This window comes from Osmerus eperlanus, chromosome 26, assembly GCF_963692335.1.
Source record: "Osmerus eperlanus chromosome 26, fOsmEpe2.1, whole genome shotgun sequence".
Classification (NCBI taxonomy): Eukaryota; Metazoa; Chordata; class Actinopteri; order Osmeriformes; family Osmeridae; genus Osmerus; species Osmerus eperlanus.
The window spans coordinates 6,548,552-6,569,313 of NC_085043.1; the positions used below are offsets into that span (position 1 = coordinate 6,548,552).

The 20,762-nt window shown below is 47.5% G+C and overlaps 2 protein-coding genes across 2 annotated transcripts in view; both read left to right on the forward strand.

Annotated features, from left to right (window-relative positions):
- The first annotated feature begins 348 nt into the window (after nt 1-348).
- Nucleotides 349-10,587, forward strand: dsg2.1 (desmoglein 2, tandem duplicate 1). The gene is made up of 14 exons (XM_062452240.1): nt 349-627; nt 2,574-2,699; nt 3,090-3,248; nt 3,353-3,494; nt 3,680-3,843; nt 4,075-4,209; nt 4,300-4,485; nt 4,608-5,050; nt 5,226-5,368; nt 5,823-6,044; nt 6,731-6,964; nt 7,338-7,468; nt 7,567-7,899; nt 7,993-10,587. The coding sequence occupies exons 1-14, from the start codon at nt 577-579 to the stop codon at nt 9,259-9,261; spliced, it is 3,738 nt and encodes a 1,245-aa protein (XP_062308224.1). The 5' UTR covers nt 349-576; the 3' UTR covers nt 9,262-10,587.
- An 889-nt stretch (nt 10,588-11,476) lies between these two features.
- LOC134012699 (uncharacterized) overlaps nt 11,477-20,762 on the forward strand; it is a 35,385-nt gene continuing 26,099 nt past the window's right edge. Inside the window, exons 1-15 of the mRNA XM_062452241.1 lie at nt 11,477-11,632; nt 14,316-14,447; nt 14,581-14,739; nt 14,824-14,965; nt 15,251-15,420; nt 15,552-15,686; nt 15,860-16,045; nt 16,136-16,223; nt 16,449-16,734; nt 16,885-17,027; nt 17,265-17,486; nt 17,744-18,001; nt 18,086-18,207; nt 18,582-18,851; nt 19,009-19,528. Coding sequence (XP_062308225.1) covers nt 11,585-11,632; nt 14,316-14,447; nt 14,581-14,739; nt 14,824-14,965; nt 15,251-15,420; nt 15,552-15,686; nt 15,860-16,045; nt 16,136-16,223; nt 16,449-16,734; nt 16,885-17,027; nt 17,265-17,486; nt 17,744-18,001; nt 18,086-18,207; nt 18,582-18,851; nt 19,009-19,528 — 2,881 coding nt within the window. The 5' untranslated portion in view covers nt 11,477-11,584. The remainder of the gene's footprint in view (nt 11,633-14,315; nt 14,448-14,580; nt 14,740-14,823; nt 14,966-15,250; nt 15,421-15,551; nt 15,687-15,859; nt 16,046-16,135; nt 16,224-16,448; nt 16,735-16,884; nt 17,028-17,264; nt 17,487-17,743; nt 18,002-18,085; nt 18,208-18,581; nt 18,852-19,008; nt 19,529-20,762) is intronic.

The following is a 20,762-nucleotide window of genomic DNA, read 5'->3' on the forward strand; positions in this document are numbered from 1 at the left end:
CCAAGCAGCAGGCATCTTGCCTGAGGAAAAGCAGTCTTAACCCACACATCTACATATGTGGCATTTTAAGAGTTTATAAAAGTTCATATAGTTAAATATAATGCAAAATGCAGTGTGTAGGTGGACTTATATATTATTTAATCTCACATCTACCGACATAAAAGATACATAGAATAGAATATAGTTCAAACAATACAGTACAACAGGCTAATAGGCTACAATTTTGTTTGGTCATGTAAAGTACATCTCTCTCTCTCACGCACACACACACACATTCTAACACACACATTCTCACACACACACACACACACACACACACACACACACACACACACACACACACACACACACACACACACTTCCTCAAATTTGCCAGGTGAGGGTGTGGATGTGGTACACACTATAGAAGAGGCGAGGCACCTCCCCACGACACAATAACACATCACTCAAGACCTTGGCGGACGTATTTCAGTTTTCCCCGTCATATTATCGAGTCCACGTAAAACAACGAAGTCTCCAGTGGCACTGTTTGGATTATTGTTGCGGTGTATTGGATTTTGGAACGCTCTTCCGGTCATGAATCGGGTTTCAATGCCCGCCACGGCTCTATGGCTATTCACTTTTACGGTCAGTAAAATTAGATACTCGGTGGCTGACGGTGGCGTCTTTTTCTTGTGATATTATGGCACATTTTGTTGTCCGGTCTTCAGCTACTATCTACCGATTGTCTGTCCAACTGTCCTGGTATACCTGGGGAATGCACCTGCCTTTGAGCAAATTCGTAGAATGTTTTTTCACTTTATAAACGCGCAGCCGGAGTAATAATCACTATAGCTGTAATAAGGACGCCGTTATAAAACGTTGTTTTTACGTGTATGGTACTTTGTTTGATACTTCGAAGTATCAAACAAAGTTGAGCCAGTTCATCAAACGATGGGGGCATCAAACGATGGGGAAATCTAATTAGTGGCCTCTGGACAATATCACCTTAACCCTCGTGCTGCCTTCGGGTCACATGACCCAAAGGTTCATAACGAACCATCGTTGTGTTTACCCAATTTTACCCAATACAAAAACAAATTAAAATAATTTTCTTTTAACCTTTGCAATGTGGGGGGTCTGAGACAGCCTAGCTGTTAAAAGAAAATGCTTCACTTTGTCTTTGTATGCGGTAAATTTGTCGCAATACGACGGTGGGTCACAATGACTGATGGGTCAGAATGACCCGAAGATAACACAAGGGTTAATCAGAAAAGGACAAGATTATCCGGTTGTGTTTTTAAATATAGCAATAATAAACAGATAGGTAAAGTGGGACAGAGGTTAAAGTTGGCCATTTAAGCTTAATCTTCTATGAAGGCACGAATCTTCGTCTGTCTGTGTGTGTGTGGGTCTGTGGATACATTATCTTGAGAACCACAATTAAGGCACAGTAGGCCTGGTGGCTGATTTTCAAATGATAACTAAAACCTTTGAGTAAAATGTTTGTCAACGTGGTATAACATGATAAAAGCTATGTGATATAGATTGTTGGCTTACTGCCCCCCCATACAAGTTATTAATTCCTGGCAACAGAGGGGTGGGTCTGTGTGACACATGATTTCCATCCTCTGCTAGCCATGGTAGTTCATACGTTCACACCCTACCATTCAACCTAATTTTACAGAAAAAAAACATAGACATCCACGTGAGTTATTACGTTTAAGGTGCCTCATCAAGTTTTAAAGGATAAACGGCTTTGAGACTGGAGTTTATTGTCCGCTTTGTAGTTGAAACAGCAAAGAGATTTAGTCAACATATATTTTGGTATGGTAGAAGTTACTTTGTAAATGTTTTTGTAACAACTGTAAAAAAAAAAGGAAATAGGAAAAAGAAAAGAAAGAAGAAAGTGCATATATATGTTTATTAACACCTCTTAAATAGAAGAAGGGTTTATTGGTTGTACATAAATGACACATGTACGCAACCGGGGGCCCAGTCACGTCCTGGCCAGGGACATAGGCAGGGGAGCGATCTATTCTGCATGCTTTTATTTAGGTTCTGTTTGCTGAGGAAACCCACGCGAGCACAGGGAGAACATGTCAACACCACACAGAAAGGCTTGGGAGATATCCCACCTGAACAGTGACCCATGCAGGATATAACCCAGAACCTTCTTGCTGTGAGGTGGCAGTGCAAGTCACTTTGCCACCGTCAGAACACCACTGACACAACTAAACAAGCTTACAAGTGATTAACGAAAGATATTGTGCATTCTAGTTACCTTCCCAGACAAGCCACGTTGACTAAAATGATTTGAGTTACCATTTCAGTCTCTGTTGCGGTTGAAGAAGCGTTCCTAGCAGTTATGAAAAAACAATAACCTGTGGGCTAGACTGGGTAGAACATCAAATTGACCTATGCCGCTAAAATGCCCTGCGGTCAGATGAAGTGGCTTCGAGATGTGGTCTAGACTAGGCAGATATTTAATTATGTCTCGAGATGATGAATGATGTTTTTGCTATTTAATGAAAAGCCTCCTGCTAGGCCGGTCAGCGCTCATGGAAACAAATGCCGGTGTTTTGCGGACTCAGGTTTGCCTTGCTGTGATGGAGGCAGGGAGCTCTGCTGAGCTGAGGAGACAAAAGAGGGAATGGATCGTTCCTCCACAGAAACTGGAAGAAAACATAGATTACACCAAGAGGGAGTTCATTGCCAAGGTAATAAAGCCCCATATGCTATACACTTTCATGAATAACTGGTCCACGAGGACTAATACAAGTTCACGAGACACTGAAACAGTGTCACCATTCACAGATAAGCTATTGCTAATCACTAGTGCACCATCACCATATCACGAGTCGAGGATACGCTATCACTGAACGCTCATCACGAATTCGTGATGAGCGTTCAGTGATAGCGTATCCCCCATCATCGCAAATATTAGATCCCTTATCACTGATATACGCTGTAAGTAATCACCAACACTATCGTGTCTCACTTTTAATCTCTCATACATTGTCACTTATGCCTTATGATACTTGAGTATTGGTCGTTGATAATTGTGGAAGACCACATCCACTCAGGTGTCCCTCACTTGTGTGTTTTAGATCCGGTCGGATTCAGATGACGGAACTGGGAACGTGAAGTACTCCCTGAAGGGGAAAGGGGCCGATAAATACCCCTTCAACCTGTTTGTGGTCGACTCCGACACAGGCTTCGTACGTGTGAATGGGATTCTGGACCGCGAGGTGATCGACATGTACGCTGTAAGTACAGGACGCACGCAGTCATGAGACACTGTTCTGGTAATGATGATGAGGATGATCACGATGATCGGGAGGATAATCATGTTTTTTTCCCTCTCTTTTAGCTTCAAGGTGTCGCCACCTTCAAAAACGGCATTGAGGCAGAGAAAAATATTGATCTGCGCATTAAGGTTGTGGATCAGAATGACAATCCTCCTATATTTGGCATACTCTCTCCAGGAGAGGTGTTCGAGCTCAGCCCAGTTGGCAAGTCTATTTCTTTTTGCAGTATCCTTTCTGTCTTTTTTCTTACCTTACAGATTATATTTCTTACCTTGATTCACACAGTATTTACAGTTTGGTATATACAATACCAGTCCATGTTTCGACTGGAAACAGAAGATCTTTCTGTGTTGGTGTGCGTCTGCTAACTCCTTGGTATCTGTCTACAGGTACTTCAATCATGACGATCACTGCGACGGATGCCGACGAGGAAGAGAACGAGAACTCTCAGATCGCCTACAGTATCGTCAGCCAGGACCCGGCAGGAGAAAACATGTTTCAGATCTCCAGAGACGGAGTGCTCAGCGTCAGAAGCGCTAACCTGGATAGAGAAGTAATGGACACTTAACCGTTATATTCCTTATTGAAGACATGTGGGACACACAGAAAAGGCGGACGTTTGTTTATAGTAAGCTTCTGTTGGTTCTCCACAAGGGGGCAGTGTCTACTTCCGGAACCCACTGATAACTTCCGAGTCTTTTGACAGTACATTTTCACCCGTGAATTATCGTGTTCCTTTGCGGCGTTCAAATGAATTATTTTGGTCCGTTTGTTTGTTTTTTAGACTCAAGACACATACACGCTGACGGTCATGGGGTCCGATTTGAACGGTAAAGCCGGGGGCAAGTCTGCCACATCGACCGTGGTTGTCAAACTGAAGGACGTGAATGACAACCCCCCTACTCTGCAGCTGAGCCAGGTGAGATGAGCTCTCCTTCCTGCGGGAACGTCCGCTTCCAGGAGATGGCGCTCTCTGCTAACCTGTGCGTACGTATGTGTGTCTCTGCAGTATGAGGGTAATATAGAGGAGAACACTGAAGGGATGGAGGTGATGAGGATCAAAGCCGAGGACCTGGATGTGGAGTTCACCGACAACTGGCTGGCCGAGTTTGAGATCGTCAAGGGCAACGAAGGGGGCTACTTCACCATACACACAGACCCGAAAACCAACGAGGGAGTCCTGATGTTAGTCAAGGTATGCTCAAAATTGTCTTCAAGCGGTATAGTCCATGTCATTTAGAATAATGTTTCACTCATATACCGGAAGCTGAAATTCACGTGTGTGCCTATGTTCAACTACCCTGTTCCCTTCTCAAGCCTGTGAACTATGAGGACGTGGCGGACCTGGATCTTGGCCTGGCTGTTCGGAACAAGGCTCCGTATCATGAAAGCGTTGGAGGCGGCGCGGGAGCTGGAATAGGAATCGGAATGGGGGGTGGAGACGGGGGCGGAGGAGGCGGGGGCGGAGGAGGCGGGGGCGGAGGCGCCGGCGGAGGCGGGAGCGGAGGCGCCGGCGGAGGCGGGGGGATGGGAGGAGGATCCTGGTCCTCGGGTGGAGGGTCGACGTCTTGGTATACCGCTAGAGAAAAACTGTATCCCGTTAAAATCAACGTGAAGAACCAGCCGGAGGGGCCACATTTCGACCCCAAGGTCAAGGCCATCCCCATCTCAGAGGATGGGAAGACGTTCCAAATCAACAAGGTCATTGGCAAGTACCCTGCCATAGACGGGGACACCCTACTGCCGGCTACGAATGTCAGGTGTGTTCACACGCACACACACACATACTGACACAGACACTTTGAAGCTATTAAACACGTCATCGGATCTACTCATCTTCAGTCAACGTCTATGTGTTCAATGATTCTTCGCATGGAACTTTTTCTCAAAGAATTGACAAATGATTGTCTCCTGTTTCCTTTTGCCCAAATGTAGGTATGCGAAAGGGTTTGACCCAGACGGCTGGCTCATCATTGATGACGTGACAGGGGAAATAAAACTCAACAAGCTGCCAGACAGGGAATCGAAGTTCCTGGTTAATGGGACATATTACGCCCAAATATTGTGCATGACCCAAGGTAAGCTAGTACGTCTTCTTAAGTCTAAACTTAAGTCTTGATCAATTGAATATTCTAGCATTTTACCCACACACTGTAGCATGTATGATTCATATTTATGATGTGATATTAAGTTGTTATATTATATGAATGATCAGGGCCATCGGTTTAATTATATACCCACATCTGAAAACAAACCTACGCCCCTGTTAATAACGTAAAAGTATACAAATGGGATTCTTGAGGAGTAGTAGTAGTAGTAGTAGGGATTTATACCAACAGAGGGCAGTGTTTCTAGTTTCACCAGCACATGGCTGTGGCGGAGCTAATGCTCTGCCACGGAACACAAACACGCACAAAACAAAGATGTTTCAAATCCTAAAAGGTGACATGGGTGGAAAGACCGCATACCATAACTAATGATCACTTCTCTCATTCCTCGGTGTGTGTGTGTGTGTTCGCTCTGTCCGTGAAGACAATCCCTCGAAGACAGCCACAGGCACTATAGCCATCCAGGTGGAGGACCACAACGATCACTGCCCGACTCTGACCAGCAACCTTCAGACCATGTGCACCACTGCTGAGGCGGTCTACGTCACAGCGGTGGACATGGACATGGACCCAAACGGGGCCCCCTTCAGCTTCACGATCATCCCAGAGGAGACCACAGGCAACTGGGTGGTGGAGCACTTTAACGGTGAGAGGGTTGTAGGAGTCACAGGCTATTCATCGGGGCTATTAATCAGAAGGTTGCCGGTTCGATTCTGGCCGTGCAAAATGATGTTGTGTCCTTGGGCAAGGCACTGCACCCTACTTGCCTCGGTGGAATGTCCCTGTACTTACTGTAAGTCGTTTTGGATAAGAGAGTCTGCTAAATGACTACTACATGTAAATGTAAACTTCCAGAGGCTAGCTTCCAGAGGCTAAATAGTTGAGATGAACTCATTGACGTTCAAGACAGGAGGTACGCTGTGTTATTCGAAACTCCTAGCCAAGAATGGCACCCGTGTTTTTGCGAGTTCTGTTTTTGTCTCTGTCTCACTAGCTAAGACGGGACCTGTCGTACAGTCCTTATAGTGAACTTTCTGTATTGGCAGCATTACAAGACAGCCACCACCCTTTTTCATTAGCTGGGAGACAGACATTTTCTAGAAATGCTGAATGTGGGTGGGTAGAGCTGAAAGTGTAGGTGTCCTAGGTTCACAATAATGCACCAATGGTTACAGAAGCCAATGCATACTGGAAGTAGCAACTTCTCTAACGGAGGTAGAGAGGAGGTCTTTGGAAGGTCCACCTCAACAAACCTGCACATTTCTGAGCGAGAGACTATTGCATCTCTCGGGGCTTCTCTCTGAGTGTGCTGTGCTTGCGTTGCCCCTCCAGACACAACTGTCATCCTCCGCACCAAGGAGCCCCAGTGGCCCGGTTCCTACGACGTCACCTTGGAGATCAAGGACCAGCAGGGACACTCATGTCCCACCCTGCAGAAGATGAAGGTGGAGGCATGCACATGCGTAGTAGGGGGCACGTGCGGGGCCCGGGGCCAGGACAGCAAAGGGTCGGTGCTGGGCCCAAAAGGCATTGGCCTGCTCTTCCTGGGTCTGCTGATGCTACTGCGTGAGTATGATGATGTCACAGTCACATGGTCAGGACAGGAAACCCCGCCTCCCTCTTTAGCGTGCAGAACCAACAGGATGGTAAACAGAGGCCCTGTCACACTAACTCTCCCACAAACAGTTGTTTGTCTGTAGGAATGACAGAGTTATATCACAACCCAGTTAGAACAGTATAGTTCCCTTCTGTTTCCAAGCAGATAGTATAGATGTAATAGAAATATAGAATTAGAAATGTATAGATGGATTGGAGAAATTGTACATATAAATACTGTATATTGTACATAGACAACATGTACGGGAAAGACATACACATGGGTCAGTCTATCGTCGCTCCTCTCCTTCGCTCCTCTGAACCCCCATCTCCCTGTCCACAGTCCTCCCTCTCCTTCTGCTGTTCTGTCACTGCGGGGGCCCCGGGGACGTGGCTGGGGGCTTTACTGAGATGCCCTTCGACACCAAGGCCCACCTCATCTCCTACCACACCGAGGGCCAGGGAGAGAACACGGTAGGCGGAGCGTTCCCCATCGACACTAGGCCTTTGACGCCCCACCTCCTTCCGTTCTCTCCAGTAACCCTGACCCCCGACCCCCCGGTTTCTCACAGGAAGTGCCTCTGCTCGTCATGCCGACGCAAGTGGACTCAGGAATGGCCCAGACCACCTCCATGGGCATGGGTATGGGCATGGGTATGGGTATGGGTATGGGTATGGGTATGGGCTCGGCAGCAGCCGTGGGCAGCGGAGCATTCCAGAACTCCGCCTCCACCATGGGCAGTGGTTACTACCAGGATGGCCGCGTGGACATGGCCTACAGGAACGGGAGGGAGCTGACGGGTCAGCAACAAGGAAGTGGCTTCTACTCTGAGTTTGACGCCAGAGAGGAGGCGTATAATGGCATCGCCTTGCCAGACCACATTCTGGATGCCTATTACTCTCAGGTGAGTCATTCCCACATCTAGTCTATACACCGTAGTACACCACACACGATTGAGCGAGTGTTCAAAGCTTGGCTTGTCATGTGTGTTGCGCAGAAGACAAGCGCCGCAGCCGAGAACAACGCCCAGAAGGACAGCCTGTTGGTGTACGACTACGAGGGCCAGGGTTCTCCTGTGGGCTCAGTGGGCTGCTGCAGCCTCCTGGAATCTGACGATGACCTCCAGTTCCTCGACAACCTGGGGCCAAAGTTCAGGACCCTGGCTGAGGTCTGCACGGGTGAGAAGATCCAGACCGAGTTCAAACCCATAGTCTCCGCACCTCCGCCCCCTAGGCCCGCCGCCCCCCTCGCATCCACCACCACCACAAAAGTGACAGTGGCTTCCAGCGCCGCCGTCGCCGCCCCCCCGCCCCCAGCGCCGGTGAAGCACGTGGAAAGCACAATGGTGAAGGAGTCGGAACGTTCCGGAACCCTGAGGGAGGGCACGGCAGGTCAGAACCAGACCATCCTGGTGCAGCAGCCTATGTACTACGCCACCACGCCCATGCTGCAGCCTATGCACTACGTAATGGAGCCACAGGTCCACAACACTGTGCTGCTGGCAGAGAGGCCCGCTGCTAACCTGCAGGGCATGATAGTGGTCAACGGGCCTCCGCCAGGACCCGCTCAGGGCCTGATGGTGCAGGGGCAGCGGGTGGTGTCCAGCGGGCCTGCCCAGGGCCAGAGGATGGTGCTGGTGGAGAGGAGTGGAGGTGGGGGGCAAGCTCGGCTGGAGGGAGGGAACTCTAACCTGATTCACATGGGCCCTTATACTGGGTCTCAGAATATGATGCTGGTGGAGGGACAGTTGCCCATGGGGTCAGGGCAAGTCCTGCAGGGGGGCCAGATTGTGCAAGGGGGGCAGGTGCTTCAAGGGGGGCAGGTGCTCCACGGGGGGGGCATGCTTCAAGGGGGGCAAATGCTTCAAGGGGGGCAGGTGTTCCAGGGAGGGCAAATACTTCAGGGGGGGCAGGTGCTCAAGGGGGGCCAGACATGGGTGCAGCAGGGCTCCCTGCAACGTGGGGGCCTGTCAGGGTCTCACAGCATGCTGCTGATGGAGGGCCAGGGGGGCAGCGCGGGGCAGGTGGTTCAGGAGGGGCTGTCCGGGCTTGCCCAGGGCTCCCTGCAGAGAAGTGGGCTTTCTGGCACCCAGAGAGTCCAGTACAGTAAGCAGACCAGCGGCGCTAATGCGGGCTCCAGTGCAGGCTCCCACAGCGGCACGCTGGGGTTTAAAGGCTCCTCAAGTTCAATCAGCACCACGCCCGCCTCCCACAAGGTGATAGTGAAGGAGAAGAGAGTTGTGACAAGTCATAATGTCAGCGAATAAGGCCTTTCCCCCACACTGCAACAGTAGATACATACTAAAATACCACTAAAGAGAAACGTTATCAGGTTTAAGTGTTTTTGTCTTGAGATCAGGCTGTATTTTAAATGTGCGGTACAGGACGTGCAACATCTAAAATGTACCACTGGAGGTAGGTTCTGATATGGGAAACTATATCAGGATGGTTCACTTGGTGGGTAGAGAACGTGTTCGGGCATGCTGGTTTAGAAAGTAATCTCATGTGCCTGCTTGCACAGAGAGCTGAATTCATGGAAATATCTCAGCTTGGTGCAGCTAGCAGATGAGAATGTGTACGTGTACATGTGTGTTGTTTATTTTCTGCCTTTCTGACTGTAGAGTGTTTCTGGCTGTTGTCTTAATATCTCATTTTCTGTTTTGTTACTTTTTATTTAATTTGATATTGCTAACATTTGAGAGAAAAGTCCTACTTGCTTCTTGTTACACACAACTTACACTGTTATATAAATGAATTGAATTTGCATGTATGTTACAGTTCCGTCATATGAATTCTTATTTTACCGATGGCACACACACCCATTTATACAAAGCTTAGAGACTGAGAAAATGGAATTATGCCAGTTAGGATTTAATTACATGGGCGACAGTTTGCTTTGATCTTAATCCACCCCTATGAGGACTGTAAACTACCTTAACCGGGTGAGCAGGAGGGCTGTGTTGTGCTGGGAGAGAAACCACACTGCTATTAGAGGGGGTGTGTTATATACTAGTTGTAATGAATACCACTTGCCAATTCTGCTCCTCCTATTGTTCCCTTCTGGGGTTTTGACTTCATTGTAAAATTCCTTTGGCATTACTGAAGACTAGGATCAGCTAAAACACTGTTTGATGTGTTCGGACGCTAAGCTGTTTGTGAGCTTCACAGTTGAACAGACCTGCTGTATGACGGTAGATTGGGTCGTATATGCCAATACTGTCTCTCAAGCTAATCATCTAGGTTCTTACTGCTTAATATCTTCACTGCCATTGTTTTTGGGGTTGATGTTTGTAGTTTTGTGTCAAATTACTTTGTTGTTCTGGCTGTTGTCTGTGAGCCACAATGTATATTTTTGCCTCATGCCTCAAGTCATGGTAACAAGCATACAATTAGTTGTCCTTTTAATCAGACTCAGTTCTCAATGTTCAGACATTGACATGATTTTGAGGGAGTATTTTTTTTATTATTATTGTGATTGAAAAATGTCTCTCAATGGGGAATCCTCGGTTTCTCGTTAATGCACTGTATATTTGGCCAACATTAGGAATTATTATGTTTTTCTTTGTTTCTGAAATAAACATTACTTGTGACTACTTTTTAGTCTCGACTTAAATCCACTACGATGCATTTCCCTGCTCAACATGACGATTTGTTATCCTATCCACATCATGTGTACAGTACATTGTTTGACTGTTGGCTTATAGAAATTTAAGATCATCAGGCTAGGATGCAAGGATACAGAGAAACTACATTTTACAACTCTTACAATTTACTGAAACTAAAAGTGCAGACTTTCAATAGTTATCTTTGGTTGGATATCCCTTGAAACCTGGGTTGGCAAGTAAATAAAACCTTTTCTCCAAAACGTGTCAAAGAAATGTATCGATAAAAACGTTTAATGTGTAATTAGCAGGAATGGTCTTTTGATGGATAGCATACGATTGTTTGATTCGATATGTTTAATATGCGTTCAAGCAATGCTCAAAGTTGAGAACAACATACAACTTGTGTAAATCTCATAGTTGTCTGCTTCACTCAGACTCTTTAAATGAAAACAAAATCATTATAGGACTTACTAATCTTTTTATTCCTCCCCCTCTTCAAACTGTGTGACAAAAACAGAAACATGAACAGACGTTACATAAAGTGCTCGTGTGGTTTTGCATGGGGTCATTTCCCCTTTCTCTTTTCCAGAGAATTGTTTACCATTAGCGCACCTCCCCCTCCACCACGGCACTAACCCTACACGGGGTGGGAGGATCGAAAACCACAAGATAGCCTTAGGGAGCAGGGACTAGCAGATAAAAAGACAAGCTGGGAGGCTGACAGAGACAGACACCCAAGAGCAGGATGTGGAATGATGACACTCAGTGTGACGCGTTAGACTCACTGCCTTGTCGCCAGCCCCTCGTACTTTGGTTCACTAGCAGCTCGTCTCCCACCGGTTCCAGATAGCAGAAGCCCACCTGTGAATACAATCTGACGAAAAGCAGTTGTACCCTCATCTGACGAGCCATCAGCTCTAGCCTCCAGCCAGACAGCTTCAAGGCATCCTGCTCTAGGTCAGATTATTCGTTAGACAACCCTGACATGGAGACAGCCCCAACCTTCACCTTGCTGCTGTGCTCTGCCATCCTGGTAAGTACTTTCCAGGTTTTTTAATACATTTACAGTTAGTCATTTAGCAGACGCTCTTATCCAGAGCGACTTACAGTAAGTACAGGGACCCGCCGAGGCAAGTAATGTGAAGTGCCTTGCCCAAGGACGTCATTTTGCACGCTTTGGCTGCTTAACTGTATTAATTATAGTTGATCACAATTAAATACAAGAGGATGCTTAACGGCAATCATGTTCATTTTTGATTGGTTGTTGAAGGGAGAGGAAATAAGCAAACTTGTTGGATGTTGGGTTGACAACTAATTTAGTGCTCAGCAATGTACAGCGCACTGTGACACATTTTTACCCAAAGAATGGTGAAAATATGGGGACCAGAAAAAGTCTATGTGATGTCGGGGACCAGTTTACATTTACAGTTACATTTATTCATTCAGCAGACGCTTTTATCCAAAGCGACTTCCAAGAGAGAGCTTTACAAAAGTGCATAGGTCAATGATCCTAAACAACGAGATAGCCCCAAAAACATTGCGGATAGCCAAAACATGAAGCATACATTGTGAAAAGCAAATAAGTGCCAATAGGAAGAAACATAAGAGCATGTAGTTAAACAAATTACAAATTAAACAACATGAACACAGAGTGTTCATGTTAAAGAGTGTACCTGTAGGAGAGTGTACCTGTAGGAAAGCAAGCAACAATAATATAATTTACAGCAAGTACAAGTAGTTAAATCAGTTAAAACTAACCAACAAGTCCCTCAATAAGTGTCATTGTGTTCCTGGAGGAAATAAACTAACATCGGATCCAACAAATCTTTCTTAAGTACCGTTGTACTCCCGGAACAAGTGCGTTTAATTTGAAAAAACAATAAAGAACATAAAAAAAACGGTCCATCATTTCCAATCCATACAAATCTAAGATAACGCCTAATGTTAAGGTTGAAATGCAGATTTCTCAAGGGTGAGATTAGAGTTTGGTTCATGTGACCCACTGTGCTGTATGAACTATTGTGTCGTGTGCTTTTTTTCCTCTATCGGACATAGGCAATAATTAACATCAAAGCTAATTCCCTCAGGCAACAACTGGTATGGTTCAAAGTACTGCAGGTGAAATGTTTCATGCATGAGTCTGGAGAGTGTTACGATGTATTTCGTGTGACCATGAGCATTTCTGTGGTATTCTGTGGAACAAACAATTATCTCAGTCAGTTTGTTGTTTGATTAGGTGTTCAACCTGTTTACAACAGTTGGAGACCTGTTCCTAAATACAAGAGGATGCTTAACGGCAATTATGTTCATTTTTGATTGGTTGTTGAAGGGAGAGGAAATAAGCAAACTTGTTGGATGTTGGGTTGACAGCTAACTTACAGTGCTCAGCAATGTACAGCGCACTGTGACACATTTTTACCAAAAGAATGGTGAAAATATGGGGACCAGAAAAAGTCTATGTGATGTACAAGTACAAGTAGTTAAATCAGTTAAAACTAACCAACAAGTGCAACAAGTCCCTCAATAAGTGTCATTGTGTTCCTGGAGGAAATAAACTAACATCGGATCCAACCAGACCCCCACCCCTCGCCCCTCGGCTTGAAGCAACGGCCCCGGTGGATGTAGGTGGTATTGCATTTCCGGTTAGGCACCCGGCTCGTCCGATCGTTTTTATTCTTTTTATATTATATTATATATTATATTATAATATATAAATTATATCTATTTTATTTGTTTCTATAACTCCAGTCAACATTTACGAAACTATCTCCCCCAATACTTTTTCCTGATTTTTGCTAAGTTTAAAACCAATCCGAAATGGGTAAACTAGCACCCCATTTATTTGCTTACAAATGTAAGATTATGCCTAATGTTAAGGTTGAAATAAAGATTTAGCTCAAGGGTGAGATTAGAGTTTGGTTCATGTGACCCACTGTGCTGTATGAACTATTGTGTTGTGCAGTGCTCGAATTACGTGGGAGCCAGAGGGAGCCGAGCTTCCATAGAGTGAGGACTGGCTCCCATGAAAGCAACAAAGTCAAAAATGTGAGGGGGTCTGTCATATCTGAAGGTGTCTGCCATATGTTGCATTGTAATTTTATATTAAACAACGCTCATTATCCATCCCTGTGTGCGCCGTGGTCTCTTACCATTAAAGACGTTAAATACACTTAAGTCCATGCAGCTGTGTTATTCATTTAAGTCATTTAAAAAACTCTTGCCACTTCAGTCTCATAACCAAGTATTTTCATTTGATTAAAGTTTTAAATTACTTAGCAGTGCGGAACCGCACGCAAAGAGAGTTTAACTGACCTGACGTAGGTGCAGGTAATACCATTCATTCTTTACAAGTCATGTCACAGACCTAAGACAGCCTTGACATTAACAGGTATAATTGGTCATAAAGATCTGTACAGGCCTGAAGCATGAAATTTAATTTGAGTTAAACCTGTAAAACCAGAAACATCAGTACTTATACACTGTACATTTCAGAGAAACTATAATGAACGTTGTAGTCAACGAGACTCACCATCAACAATAACACAAGTTAAATATATATATATATATATTTATCATCCACATTGCCTGAAGTTGACAAGTAGAGTTTTAAATTATTATATTATTAATGTTCAAATATTTCAATATTTAAATCTTGAGCGTAATTGATGTACTAGTTCAATATAAGGGAGTGATTCAACCTCCTGTTGTCTTTGCAGCTCTGTGGTGACTGGGCGTTGGGTGGGCCCTGCATGCAGAGGCACTTGAAGCGCCACAAGAGAGAATGGGTCGTCCCAGCACAAAAGCTCAAGGAAAACTTTGACTACACCGACAGGAAATACGTTGCCATAGTAAGACTGCTCTCTTTTCTCATTCTTCTTGTTCTGTTATAGTTTCTAGTGAGGTATGATTTCTTAGAAGCGCACTTCTGGAAAAAGCTCTGGGTCCGAGAGCACTCAATTTTCGTTCTGTGACTGTTTTTAGATTCGATCAGATCTGGCGGAAAAGGGGGAGAGACTCTTCTATACCCTGTTTGGCCCTGGAGCTAACAAGGATCCTGTCAATCTGTTCACTGTGGGAGAGAATGACGGGCTTGTCCGCATTAGAGGGATTCTAGACCGAGAACAGATACCCAAATACACAGTAAGCACAAACACACACAAACACACACACACACAAACTTCATACCTGTCATGTAATGAAGGTGCATGCTTCTTCTATCTGTAGATGACTGGTGTGGCCAGATTTCAAAATGGCACAGTGGCGGAGGAAAGAATTGACTTGAACATTGAAGTGGTGGATGAAAACGACAACCCACCTGTATTTGACATACAGGCGCCGGCCACTGTCATAGAGTCCAGCCCTCCAGGTAATGTCCTCTAAAACTGCTACTTCCTGTCAGGCTAACTAGTGACATGATGCTGGACTAACGACTGACTTAGCATTATATGTGACTATGATGATACAGCTTTGTGTCGTCAAGCTAGCAAGCTTAGAACAGGCCTGAAGGAAGGTCAAAATAGGCTATGCTATCACAATTTCCACCGGTGTGATTGAACCGAACAACTCTCTGGTGTGGGATTGTCATTGCATCTACCAACGGCCGTGTCTAAAGGCTGTGACATTTCTTTACTGTCTTCTCTCTGCCCCACAGGGACAGTGGTTACCAAGGTAACTGCCACCGACGCTGATGAGGCCAACTCTCTCCACTCCAAGATCTTCTACAGCATCACCAAGCAGGAGCCGACTGATGGCGCCATGCTTTTCAGCATCGACAGGAACACAGGATTAATCTCTGTCAAGAATCCATCGATTGACAGAGAGGTAGGTGGAGCTTGGAATCGTTCTAATAGACCGACAAGCTTCCAAAGCCTGTTTTTAAGTTGATGATATGCTGGATCTTCCAAAATAAAAATGGATTTCACAAAAATGCTGTTTATCTTTCTCTCTCACAGAAACACGATTCTTACCTTCTGACCATCAAAGGAACTGATATGGATGGAGCATCCAGTGGCAACACAGGCACAACTCAAGTGAAAATTCAAGTTGTGGACATCAATGACAACCTCCCAGTTCTGGAGAAAGATGAGGTGAAAATAGACTATGCATGCATTTGAACCCATTTCACATGATGTTTTCTGTGTCAAGGACATTCCAGTAGCGTAGCAGCAGAGTTTAGCCTGGCTCTATCTTTCAACCTGAGCTACATCTGAGTGTGGCCTCGTCTGAACCTGTAACATGTCTCCCTGCTGGGTCTCCGCAGTACTCTGGGAGCATTACTGAGAACACAGTAGACGTAGAGGTCATGAGGTTCCAGGCCCTGGACTCAGACCTGGACAAAACAGACAACTGGCTCGCTGAATTTGAAATCGTCTCCGGAAACGAAGACCAAATCTTCAGCATTCACACCGACCCCAGGACCAACGAGGGGGTGCTCACTCTTAAAAAGGTATGATTCGATCTGACTGGATGGGTCACTTCTGCTATGGGGGGTGCAAGTGAATGTGACAATGCTGATCCTGTTTCATCTCTCTTGCAGCCTGTTGATTTTGAGTTGCATCCTAACTTACAGTTAGGGTTGGTGGTGACAAACAAGGCACCTTTCGTTGGTGGGGCTGGGGGCGGTGGTGGGGGAGGGGGTGGTGGTGGGGCAGGGGGCGGTGGTGGGGCAGGGGGCGGTGGTGGGGCAGGGGGCGGTGGTGGGGGAGGGGGCGGTGGTGGGGCAGGGGGCGGTGGTGGGGCAGGGGGCGGTGGTGGGGGAGGGGGCGGTGGTGGGGCAGGGGGCGGTGGTGGGGCAGGGGGCGGTGGTGGGTCAGGGGGTGTGGCTGGGGCAGGGGGTGTGGCTGGGGCAGGGGGCGGGGCCGGGGTTGCAGGTGGAACTGGCGGTGGAACTTGGGGTGGAACTGGCAGTAGCACTGGAACGGTCTCCAGTGGAGCATCAGGGAGTAAGCCGGTAGTTGGAGGCGGTAAAAGATACCCTGTGAAGATTGCTGTGAAAAACCTTCCTGACGGCCCTGTGTTCAGGCCTGCAGTCAAGCCTTTGTCCATATCAGAAAGCCCAGGAGACAGTGTATCTAAAGTGATCGCTACTTACAATGCCTTAGACGGAGACACTGGAGAACCAGCAGACAATGTCCAGTGAGTGCACACTTGGCTCATCCCGTAATGAAATCTATATGGAATTTATAGGAATGTACTCTAAATAAATATGGAAACATGGAACTTGTCATGTTTTATGAAACAGATATTGAAAATCATCATCTAATGCTCTCCATTTGATCCACAAAGATATGCTAAAGGTTTTGACCCCGACAACTGGCTGTCGGTCAACCCGGACACAGCTGAGATCACACTCAACAAGCAGCCGGATCGAGAGTCGCCGTACCTGGTCAATGGGACATACTACGCTAAGATACTCTGCTTGACCAAAGGTAGGCATTACAGCATCACATCATGAAAGTCTTGAGATATAGTAGTAATTTTCATAATTGACTTTTTTTCAACAAAAAAAAGTCTCCAAAAGCCCTTCTGGATTATTACTGTCAATCTCAAACAAAGAACTTTGACATTTATACAAAACATTCAAGGACAGGATTCGAATTCTGTTTGCAATTACAGTGGCAGGATTGTATTGCACGTTCGGCTGATTTCCCATGTACTTCTCTTAGACATGCCCATAAAGACAGCGACAGGAACCATCGCTATACACGTGGAGGACTCAAATGACAACTGCCCCGTGCTAATCAGCACGCAGGAATACCTGTGCTCCGGCACGGAGCTGTTCAACGTCACGGCGAAAGATATAGACGCGAATCCCAACGGAGCCCCTTTGAAATTCACGCTGGTGTCTGAGGAGAGCATGGGGGCGTGGATGGTGGAGGAGATATCAGGTGAGTACCTCTGTACTCTCTGTAAACCTCAATGAGAGTTGAGGTTTGAAACACGGCGAATGGCGAAAGAATCGGCGAAAGAATCGATTACTTCTAAAAAAGTAATTGGAAACATTGCCAAAAGGTGGCGCCATAATACACTGTTTGCAAAGCATCGAAAGAGCTTTAGTTGTGGCTCTAGGCAACTCATTACTTACATTTCTACACTTGCATCAAAAATCTTAAAACTTGAAATGACTTGAACTCTCCCCCACCAGACACCAGCGCCTCTCTCAGGGCCATGGAGCCCTTGTGGCCCGGCCTGTATGACATCACCCTCATCATACAGGACCAGCAGGGGCTGGCCTGCCCGGAACCTCAGCACCTCCTGTTACAAGTGTGCACCTGCTCCTCCTCCAACAACAGGACCTGTGGGGTCAAAGGTGCAGCCGGAGAGATGGCGGGTTTAAAGGGGTCATCGTCGTTCGGACTGCCGGGGATCGGTATCCTGGTGTTGGCGTTTCTGATACTGCTGTGTGAGTATGATTAGATATGGGATTTCCATTGCGAGGTGATCGCGGAAGCCGAATTTGACGGTTGTTTCTGGGTTGTGATTTCAGTGATGGGCCTTCTGATGCTGACGTTTCCCTGTGGGGGCGGAGGAACAATGTTTGTCGAGCTCCCCTTCGAGCCCAAACAACACCTGATATCCTACCACTTAGAGGGACAGGGGGAAGACAGGGTAAACAGGAAATAAAGTCATCATCCATGGTTGAAAATATGAAACGCTTTGTGTTTGGGTATATTTGAAGATGCTAAATAGCCTGGGATTCGACCAATCTGTGAGCTCATGGATTATTTCCTCTGGCAGATGGGTCTGACTGTTTATTTGGTGTGGGTTAGGGTTAGTTTGATACGAGGACATTTCAGAGGATTTCCATTTTGTTGCTCTGATTGGTTGTGCATACCCAATTCCACACAATTGCGTCCATTTTGGTCTGTGCTACAGGTAATTGGGGACAAGACGTTTTGAACTGAAACATTCCTACCTATTGTACCTTAAAGTTGACGGTGTGCATACTTTCGTCCCCAACGGTACGCCCCTCTCCACCACAGGAGGTGCCTCTGCTGTGCACCCCATGGATGATCTCTGCCCCCCAGACAACCCCCATGGGGCTGAAGGGGGCCAACACCACCATGGCGGTTCACAACATGGCTGCCGTGTCCAACATGAGTGCCTTCGGAGGCACGTACCTTGACTATGAGCAGACAGAAATGGTGGAGGTGGATTCCATGGACATGACCTGCTTCCAAGGTATGGCGGTGCACAGCGTTGACCTAGACGACGCTCTTCCGGATCGGATCTTGGACGATTACTACTCACAGGTGAGCGCCGAGACCTGGTATGCAACATATACTGTATGTCACTCGAGATGTTCTGTATCCACAGTGTATGCTGTCTTTGTTTTTTTGCATACGGAATATGTGTATTCTCTGCTTTGTGTGTATTTTCTGAATTTCAGTGTTTAATTCTCCCTTGCAGAAGACAAGCTGTGCGGCACAGAACTACGCCCAGAAGGACAGCCTGTTGCTGTACGACTACGAGGGCCAGGGTTCTCCTGTGGGCTCAGTGGGCTGCTGCAGCCTCCTGGAATCTGACAACGACCTCCAGTTCCTCAGTGACCTGGGGCCAAAGTTCAGGACCCTGGCTGAGGTCTGCACGGGTGAGAAGATCCAGACCGAGTTCAAACCCATAGTCTCCCCACCTCCGCCGCCTAGGCCCGCCGCCCTCCTCGCATCCACCACCACCACAAAAGTGACAGTGGCTTCCAGCGCCGCCGTCGCCGCCCCCCCGCCCCCAGCGCCGGTGAAGCACGTGGAGAGCACAATGGTGAAGGAGTCGGAACGTTCCGGAACCCTGAGGGAGGGCACGGCAGGTCAGAACCAGACCATCCTGGTGCAGCAGCCTGTTCCTCTGTCTCCCCCTGCTGGTCAGACCATCCTGGTGCAGCAGCCTGTTCCTCTGTCTCCCCCTGCTGGTCAGACCATCCTGGTGCAGCAGCCTATGTACTACGCCACCACGCCCATGCTGCAGCCTATGCACTACGTAATGGAGCCACAGGTCCACAACACTGTGCTGCTGGCAGAGAGGCCCGCTGCTAACCTGCAGGGCATGATAGTGGTCAACGGGCCTCCGCCAGGACCCGCTCAGGGCCTGATGGTGCAGGGGCAGCGGGTGGTGTCCAGCGGGCCTGCCCAGGGCCAGGGGATGGTGCTGGTGGAGAGGAGTGGAGGTGGGGGGCAAGCTCGGCTGGAGGGAGGGAACTCTAACCTGATTCACATGGGCCCTTATACTGCGTCTCAGAATATGATGGTGGTGAAGGAACAGGTGCCCATGGGGTCAGGGCAAGTCCTGCAGGGGGACCAGATTGTGCAAGGGGGGCAGGTGCTTCAAGGGGGGCAGGGGCTCCAGGGGGGGCAGGTGCTCAAAGGGGGCCAGACATGGGTGCAGCAGGGCTCCCTGCAATGTGGGGGCCTGTCAGGGTCTCACAGCATGCTGCTGATGGAGGGCCAGGGGGGTAGTGCGGGGCAGGTGGTTCAGGAGGGGCTGTCCGTGCTTGCCCAGGGCTCCCTGCAGAGAAGTGGGCTTTCTGGCACCCAGAGAGTGCCCCACACGTTGCTGTGTGGGGCACTCTCTGGGTAGTAGATACATACTAAAATACCACCAAGAGAAACATGATCAGGTTTGAGTGTTTTTGTCTTGAGATCAGGCTGTCTGATATGGGAAACTTTATCAAGATGGTTCAGGGGAGTCAGATGGCTATTAATCAGAAGGTTGCCGGTTCGGGCAAGGCACTTCCCCCTACTTGGGTCCCATGTTACCCCGCTCCTCATCTCTCTCCACTGGCTACCTATCATGAACCGTATCAGATTCAAGACCCTGGTACTGACCTTCCGAGCAGTGAACGGGACTGCACCCGTCTACATCAAGTCTCTCCTGCAGCCTTACAACCCCACCCGTCACCTACGGTCTTCTTCAGACAACCGCCTGGTGGTCCCACCGCTCAAGACCGCCCGATCCCAACACAAGCTCTTCTCCTGTCTGGCCCCCCAGTGGTGGAATCAACTCCCCACCTCCATCAGAGACACTGACTGTCTCTCCACCTTCAAGAAAAGGCTCAAGACGCACTTGTTCCGGGAGTACAACGGTACTTAGGAATGGTTCGCTTGACCCGATGTTAGTTTCCTCAAGGATCACAATGACTCTTGCTTAGAGACTTGTTGCTCTTGTGGTTA